Raw genomic sequence first — 9,125 nt, forward strand, 5'->3', positions numbered from 1 at the left:
ATTCTAGAGACTATTTCTCAATACATTTTTATGTTGAGGCTCCATGATTGCTAGGACTTTTCCTGTTCCTTCGTTTGAGACCACATGTTCTAACAAATTACCCATACAGTGAGAAATGTGGATTGCAGTAGGTTTGCACATGCTAACAATTACATCCTCTGCAATACATAGCTCCACAAACTAGGCCTTACAAGTGCCATAGAAAGTTAATGCAGCATATGATGGAGACCAACTCTTACAAACTATCATAGGGAACTCAGAAATCAAGGGAAGAATTATAACAGAAAGGAGACTCATTAATTTTACTGCACTCATCCTATGACATGCAATGACCCTTTAACAGTATTCTGCAACCACATGCCAGAATGTCCTACAACAACACATGGTAATATTTTAACTTGTGAATAATTTTCTATAATCCCCCGAGTTTCGGGGACAGGGACGGCAGTACAGGTTTCCAAGACAGAAAATAATTTTGCCAATTTTTGGTGACGGGGGGACAGAAAAAGTGACATTTTTGTTTATTTTCTAATTTTGTGTTATAAAAAATTGGGGACGGATGCAAGTCCCCAATGAAGTCCCCGTCCCCCAAACGCTGGCTTTTTTTGGTGGGGTGGGGGAACGCATCCCTGGGGAACATAGATATTTTGGTTCTCATTCAAGAGAATATGCAATTCACATTATACACATCTGTGCACAAGTGCAAACGATGGTCATGATTCATTGCTGCATTCATGTAACAATTGTCATGATTCATCGCTGCATTAATGGGTACATTTTCACTTGCCCTTATCACAGCAAAAAACTAAATAGTAATGGTCTCATAGCAAGGTTTCCCTCAATCTTACCTTTAAAATCTGATAACATTAATTTGCAATCAAGCATTTTCTCAAAATTTGCCCTCAAATTTCAGCTCTAATATTAAGTTAATTTATTCTCACATTCTTTGATGCCTCAAAGAACTTGAATTTATTGTTATTATTTTTCTTGCACAGTTATTGTTCAGGCTAAATATTCATATTATTTAGCATATGCAAAAACACTTTCATGACATGTTTGGACATTTGGTACTGGGTGTCTAGGATGAGAGGAGATCCAAATTCTATTAGCAAACTTATCTAAGACTTGCATTACCTACTCCAGTAATTTGGTTGTTTTTTCAGTGGAATGCACTTACTTTAACAGATTAAGGTTAAACAAAATTGATTTCTGGGCATGATTGTGTGAATATTTTTGTCATCAACGTTTCGGATCATACTACATGATCCATCATCAGGATGCAAGAGAGTCGAGGAGAACAAAAAATATGACTCTCTTGCATCCTGATGATGGATCATGTAGCATGATCCAAAACGTTGATGACAAAAATATTCACACAATCATGCCCAGAAATCAATTTTGTTTATAGATGGATTGTGGAAATCTGATAGCTCTGAGAGTAAGGTTAGTTATAGCATTCCAAACTAGGTCCGGATCACTTATTGTATGCAAACATGGAACATGAGTAAAAAGATTCATTGATAGACAAGCTCTATTCTATGGAAGTTGGGCTTAATGATGCCAACAGATCAAGGAACGAGCAGTACATCTTGGTTGATTCTAAATAAACTATTTCTTAATGCACATTTTTAACTAGAGGCAAACGATAGCACCATGATTCTTATGGCCTTTTTTCTATTCCTTCTTTTGAGACCACGTATCCTAATAATTTACCCATGCAGTAGGTTTAAACTTAAAAAACATGCTAAGGATTATGCTCTCTGCTATTTACATAGTTCCACAACAATTGAGAAATTGTCTACTAGAATCAAACAAAACACAATGCCACAGAAATCAAATGGAAAAATGTAAAACCAAGGCAACTTGTACTTTAATTTTCTATCCAATGCTATGCAGTAACCCTATAATAATGTCCTGCAACCACATGCAGCCATGTCATGCAACAACACAAATTATTATTTTAAATCATCACTATCTTAGTTCTCAATCAAAAGATATCTTAAGCCACACATGCTTCATTATGGCATCCATTGACACTTGCATCTCATCAAAAGACTAAATAATAAAAAATGGGCACTTTATAAGGTTCCCCTCAAGTTTTTACTCTAAAATCCAAGAACACTAATATACATTCAGACATTTTATCAAGATTAGCCCTCAAACTTCAGCTCTAATATGGAATTAACCTATTCTCAAATTCTTTGATACCTCAACCAATTTACAATTATAACTTCATAAAATACAGAGCTTGCAGTTTATGAAACTTAAAAATTATTATTTTTCCCTATTTCGATGACATGAAAGCTAACTTTTTTTCAATCAGCAACCAAAAATGACGAAGCCAATAAATATGACAGTAATAGAATTAGCCTCGAACAATAAAAGTAAAAGAGGAATATAACCCCGCCTGTAGTCTTTACCAAAATTTTAAATCAACAATACACCACTAAAGATAAGAAACAACAATAGAAAATTGGTTTACAGCCTGTCCAACAAAAGTTGATGACTCAAAGCAACCTTACAAAAAAAAAAGGACAGTAACCCCAGATCGGCATGCTAAACCTTATCTGTCTTTGAAGCTGCTGTTGCAGCCTGTCCACGCAAACGCCCAGTTCTTCTAGCAGCAATAAGCCCGACCTTTTGTCCAGGTGGAGCATCACGACGTACAGTACTTGCGTGCCCTATATGTTGGTGGTTTCCTCCACCATGAGGATGTTCGACAGGGTTCATGGCCACACCACGTACCTTTGGCCAGCAGTTTCTTTTAACCCTGTACTTATGATATGCATTACCTGCTTTCAGCATAGGTTTTTCAGTACGACCCCCTCCAGCGACCTGTCCAATCATTGCCCGGCAACTACTAGGCACAATCTTCTTAGCTCCTGAAGGAAGCTTAACTCTGGATGTGCCATTATCCGGGTTATGACTGATGACAATAGCGTAGTCTCCGGATGCCCTAGCAAATGAACCACGATCTCCCACGTGTTGCTCCACATTGCAAACTACGGCTCCCTCAGGAATAGATCTCAGCGGCAAGACATTACCCACAGTCAGATTAGCCTTCTTACCACAATATATGAACTGCCCCGTATACATCCCCTCTGCAGCGATGAACAGCTCTTTTTGCTGACGATATCGGAAGGGATGCCTAAAATTAACGCGGCAGAGGGGAGCGCCGCGTCCCGGATCATGAACAACTTCTGTAACGATGCCCTTCAGGTAACCATTTCGCTCACCGTAATCCAAACTACGAAAGCGGGCAGGGCCCTTTCGATGATGCGTGTGGGACTTGAACACAGATCCAGCTCCCTTCCTCTGAGCTCTGATCACGCGACCCATTTTGCTATGTATACAACCAAACCAGAGAAAATTGAGTACAGAAAAACAGATCTTTAAAAGCATAACATATCCTTCTCGTCAAATTGAAGAGAGTTATCTAGGTTATTACTATAAAAAATTGGCTTATGCCGAACAGTACTGAAACAAGGGGAGAAATGTTCAATCCAGCCTATGAGTTATCTAGGTTATTACTATAAAAAATTGGCTTATGCGGAACAGTACTGAAACAAGGGGAGAAATATTCAATCCAGCCTATTACTATACAATCTAACCAGAGAAGATGAGTATTAAAAAAGAGATTAAAAAACACAACCAAACCAGAGAAGATTGAGTATAGAAAACACACAACTTTAAAAACACAACATGCCCTTCTCGTCAAAATGAAGAGATTTATCCAGGCTATTACTAAAAAAATTGGTTTGTGCGGAACAGTACTGAAGCAAGGAGAGAATATTCAATCCAGCCTATTACCATACAGTTCAACCAGAGAAGATGAGTATAAAAACAGAGAGATTTAAAAACACATCATATCAATCAATTGAATGAAAAGAGCTATCTAGACTAACTGTAAAAATCCGCTTATAACAGAACAGTGATGAAACACCTACCTCTTCCTCTACCCGGCCTCTTCCTCTCCCACGCTGCACCGCCTGATGAAATTAGGATTAAGGTTTATATGTGTTAGGGTTTTACATTTGAGATTTTAGGGTGTGTTGAATTACGGTTAAGGTGTTGACAATTTAGGAAAAATATATATATATGTTCAACAGATTATGATAATTAATATGATTATTATTATTGTATATAGCTAATTCTATAAATAAAAATATAAAAATCTGTCGTGTCTTTTTATAACGTCCGTTCTCACATTCTCCGTTTCGCTCTTAGTATAAACGAAGAGTTCCAATTTTTGGGAAAATCTTCCTTCCTTTCTAAATATTTTTTTTTTAAAGATTTTTTTAAGTTCATTTGTTTTTTTTACTAGTTGCTCGGGAATGCCATGATACTATAGCATTCGAAGAGGATGCTACTTCTAAACTAGCACTAGCACTTGCCTCGTAGGAAGTGTAAGGGTGTGGTCCTATGAGAGGGGTTGCAGGGTCTATTTTTATGGAGCGGGTGGTCCTATGAAACCAAAAAAATGATTTGCTATAGGATTAATTGGAACCTTCTCCTAAATAATAGCAGCCCCTACTTTTTAGAGTGTAAATTTGAATGGGTAGAAAAGGTGGGGGACTAGAAATTGCTCCACTTACGCTTTTCTTTGCCACTTGTCAATCACATACGAATTTCTATTTCTTTATCAATAAATTTTTTTAACATTTTTATTTATTTAGTAAGTGAATGAAAATATATTAAATAAAAATTATTCATGAGACCACATGCTTCCATAAATTATGGAGCTTAAACTTTTTAAGAATTACTTCACTACAAAATTCATGGGACCTCCCACTTAAAAATAATCCTAAAAAATCTCTAGAACACCCGCTAAACTTTTTTAGGAAGCCCCCCTCCATGGGACCACACCCTAAGAGAATAGTCTAATTTTGGTAATTTTTATTAACTTAATAAAAGATTTAATCTCTTTGAAAATCTTTAAATGATTCAAAAAAATAACATTAAGTTTTAACTATAAGATGATTTTCTTGCATTATCCAAATCTAAACATTGATTCATTGGTCAAAAACTTTATTGGAGTATTTTTAATCATTATTGATCAAAATTGATGTTCTTGTTATTTTATGTTGTGCCGCTTTAAAAGGAAAAGTGCTTATATAATTAGAATGAGTTTTTATTTTGAGATTATATTGTTTACCAATATTTGGTAAAGTAAGTATAATTTGTGTTTGTGATATTTGTTTTGTATACATGTTAGATTAATATGAATGCAATTTTAAAAGCATACAATTTCAACATGATGTTGTTTGTTATCGTCAAATATAAATCCACATAAATTTATTGCTAGGTAAACGATTATGCAATAACCCTAAATCTTAGAGTAATAATATGTATATATTTTGATTGAATATACATAATATCTATCAATATGCAATAAGAAACTATATTATAATGGGTTGTTGTACCCAATATTTGAATAATGTATCAGTGAAGACTACCTTATTAGAATCACACAATCTCCTTTTTTTTACATTTTTCTGCATCTACAAGGCTTGGATGGAGAAATGTGAGGTTTTAAAGGTCAAGCAAAGAATGGGAAGAAACATGTACCTGCATTTATGAAAAATCAAGAAAGGTTGAGAATGTATCATGGCAGAGAATGAAAAGCTAGATGGTTGTACAAATGAGGGGAAGAGTGTGGTGGTAACAAAATTGCATAATATTTGACAAGCTCAATATCTAAGACTACTAATGTCATTGTTAAGCTATAAATTCATAGATCAAGATGTAGAGTGCACATGTCGTTCCATTAGAGGATTCAAGTTGGGCATTCATTATGGTGTGTGCATGTGAATTAATCATTGCTCTTTCAAGAGAGCATGGTTTGAAATTCATTGTCATAGTAAGCTACATAGTTTGGTCATTCCTAATATTAGATCGGATAGTGTCTTGCTGTCATAAAGACATATGTAGGCCCAAGGATGATATTGTCTCAATTTCTGCAAGGCATTGCTTTACTGCCAATAAGGCATTCATAGCCCTAATAGAGTTACCTACTGGTGCCGAGAACCCTAACCATCTCCCATGGAATTTTGAACCATGATTAGCATGTTTTTTAGTCATGTTAGATTAGGGTATTAGTTGTTTCATTTCATGTTATTTAGATGTTCAATTAAGGTTGTGTTGACCAAGTTCTTATGTTAGGTAATGCGGGTAAAAGTAAGGCAAAAAGTAGAAAATGCCATGCAAGGACATAAATAAGAGTGTGATGTAGTATTAAGATGTCATGTGAACCTTTGAACCTATTTAAGGTGCCAAGAAAGTAGATTAGATCATAAAATGCAAAATATGCAAAAAGTGTAGATTAGATCATAAATAATGTCAGAACAGGCACTTCTTTAGTGTGCACAACTTGGAGGAGGATTAATTGTGTACATTATAATGATAATCCAATGCCTAATTTGATTGTGAAGGCATTGATTTGTGTCATTGCATTGTAGAAGAGCTAAATTCTTTCAGTGTGGGTTTTTTTTTTTTTGAAAGTTGTGTCCAAGTCCACATACATTGAAATCAAATAATTTTAATTTTAGTTCTTTCTTTTTTTGGAAATTTGTAGTAGACATTTAAGCGTTAAGGATATAGACCTTTATTTTTCGAAGATGCAAAGTAAATCTCCACTATTTTCCTTTATTTGTTTTTTAATTTGATTTGTATGATATTTAAGTTAGTAGTCTATTAGAAGTATTAACTATTATTTAGTAAAGAAGCCAAAATTATGCAAGCTCGTGAGTATGAAGACTACAACAATAGTTTTACATACTTGGTTTACATTTTCTATGGCACCCTATTCGCCCTTAATGTGTTGAATTTGGAATGAGGGGAGTGTTGTAAACTTGGTACCATTTTTTTTGTTGTCCCTTCGTTCTAGAGAATGCATTTTTGCACTGTGGGTTATTGCCTTCCTTTTGTCAGTGGCCTCAAAATCATATTTTTTCTAATAATCAATCTAACAAATTTGAAATAATGCATAAGTATATGTTGTGGAGACATTAATGTATGGGGTAATATAGCTTTCTTTTTAGATGTCAAGTGTAACTTGTATTTCTCCCTTTCTTGCTTCGTATAGTGGTGAAGTGATAATTTTGGTTAATTAAGCTTGCACACTGACCTGGTCTAGAGGAGCTTGTTGTTAGCATTATATTAGTAGTACTCGCTATTAGGTAATAAAGAATAATATGATACAATCTTGTCAGTATGAATATTACAGAAGTATTTTTACATACATGACTTGTCTTTTTTTTAGGGTAATTTTAGGTGAGGTTTTATCTCTATAGACATGTTGTATCGGGCATTTACAAGTTTGAAATCTCATTGAGAAGAGTATGATGCTTCTATTCAAAAGCATGCTATGAATTTTCTTGAATAGATGAGAAGGTGTTTTTTTGTCATTTGACTTTTCCCATATTAGCTATGAAGCATTCACCTTGAGAATGTGTTAAGAGATGTTACAATAGCCATTCTAAAAGACGTCCATTGGTAAGCAATCAAGGTTCTTTAAGTTTGTCATGTTCCCTTTGCAATGTAAGTCATTTCCATTTTTCCCTGTAGTGAAATTCAATGCAACGAGTTAGTAACTAATTTTTTCTAAACATTTAGTAGACAATAATGTGTATAAGTAATACACCTTTTTTGGGTAAGCAACATAAACCTTCATTGTCTCCTTTTTTTGTAGATTTAACCTCTAGAAGGTAAAATGCAGTAGTTTATGATTGTTAGTAATCATAAATTCTTAAACAAGGCAACCGTATAATTTTCTTATTGAAAACATTGTCGAAGTACTTGTACATACCTTAGGTTTCTATTTTGAGTTGTAGATAAGGCAAGCTTTTTCTTTCTTCATTTTATTGTTTCATGGGTTACTTCTCTTTTTGAAATTTTTTTAGTATTTTTTATAGAAAAAATTATAAAGTATTTCTTGCATTGGAATTTATTTGGAATTTTTTAGGATTTTTTTTTTACAAGTAGTAGAGAGAATAATGTATAAAGGAAACACACCTTTCTATGGGAGAGGTGGAATGTAAGTACTCATCATCCCCTATTCTTCTTGCTTGGTAGTAGATCTATACATAATAAAATGTAGTATTTATCAAATTGTAGTGAGTAATAGATATTAAAGAAGTCCTCGTTATGTTTTTATGAAAGTGAACAATGCAGACATTGTTGGTCATACTTTTCCTTGCTATTTTGAGAGAAGTTGCAAATGAACCGCTTCTTTTTTTCTTATAATGTTGTATAGATTCTTTTTCATTTTAGAATAGTGATCAAAAGAGAATGGTGGTTGTATTTGAAGGCCTTGTACAAGTTTTTGACTCAAGAGACTACACTAAAGGTGAGGCCTTGTTGTTCTACTTTACCGATATCAAACATTGCCTTCTTGACTGTTAAGCTATGTGATTTCTGTATGGAAATAGCTCATGCCATTGATAGTAGAATTTTCCTATGGTTCCCTCATGTTATGGGTTGTATTAGTATAGTTTTGGGTTTTTTTTTCATCCCATGGAGAACCATTATAGTTGTCAAATATTATAGCCACATATGCTAGTAATTCTAATGGTTTTGATCCTGTGTAGTAGATAACATCTTTGACCTCTCCCAGTTACCCATTTACAAGACCATCCTAGATCCATATGGTTGTTGTTAGCATTACACATTGTGCCTTTCTTAGTAATACTTCTTGGGGCAATTTCTTATCATTATCAATATTACCTTATTTACTTTGTGATGCAGGAGCATCCAAAGATAGTTGGCAATCCTGCATACTGGAGTTGTTTTGACCTCAGAGTTGGAGGACTTAATCATAGGAGGGTTTGTGCTTAGTCACTATTGAGCAATTCTTGGTTGTAGTGTCAGTCAAGGGGCTCGGTCTTTGAAGGAGCTCGACATGTATTGGGCTCGTCGTACATTGCATTGCTTGACATATACTATGTTGCTTGACACTCCCTGCATTTCTTAGTGTGTGTTGGTTGTTCAACACCTGGGGAACTCAACAACACTTGTGGGAGCTCGATCATGCTTGGTGAGTTTGTTAGCATTCAACAGTCGAGCACATCGTATGGAGTTGATTGGATTGGCCAACTTGGTACATTTAATGCATGTGATTAAGATGT

General features: G+C 34.7%; 1 protein-coding gene across 4 annotated transcripts; it reads right to left on the bottom strand.

The window, feature by feature from the left end:
• Window positions 1-2,345: 2,345 nt before the first annotated feature.
• On the bottom strand, window positions 2,346-3,987 carry LOC149528410 (large ribosomal subunit protein uL2x). Of its 4 annotated transcripts, none has more exons than XM_089811450.1 (2): window positions 3,948-3,987; window positions 2,346-3,343 (listed from the first exon to the last, which is right to left on the bottom strand). In XM_089811450.1, the coding sequence occupies exon 2, from the start codon at window positions 3,337-3,339 to the stop codon at window positions 2,557-2,559; it is 783 nt and encodes a 260-aa protein (XP_089667576.1). In that variant the 5' UTR covers window positions 3,340-3,343; window positions 3,948-3,987; the 3' UTR covers window positions 2,346-2,556. The 4 variants fall into 4 exon arrangements, with proteins under 4 accessions (XP_089667576.1, XP_089667580.1, XP_089667578.1 ...); XM_089811454.1 differs by having other exon boundaries at window positions 3,775-3,987; XM_089811452.1 differs by having other exon boundaries at window positions 3,689-3,987.
• Window positions 3,988-9,125: the final 5,138 nt, after the last annotated feature.

Source organism: Cupressus sempervirens, chromosome 11, assembly GCF_028749045.1.
Source record: "Cupressus sempervirens isolate cs-2001-9-10 chromosome 11, ASM2874904v1, whole genome shotgun sequence".
Taxonomy (NCBI): Eukaryota; Viridiplantae; Streptophyta; class Pinopsida; order Cupressales; family Cupressaceae; genus Cupressus; species Cupressus sempervirens.

Bases quoted from the DNA above. Each gene is read 5' to 3' on its own strand.
- LOC149528410 (XM_089811450.1), bottom strand. From the start codon at position 3,339: ATGGGTCGCGTGATCAGAGCTCAGAGGAAGGGAGCTGGATCTGTGTTC.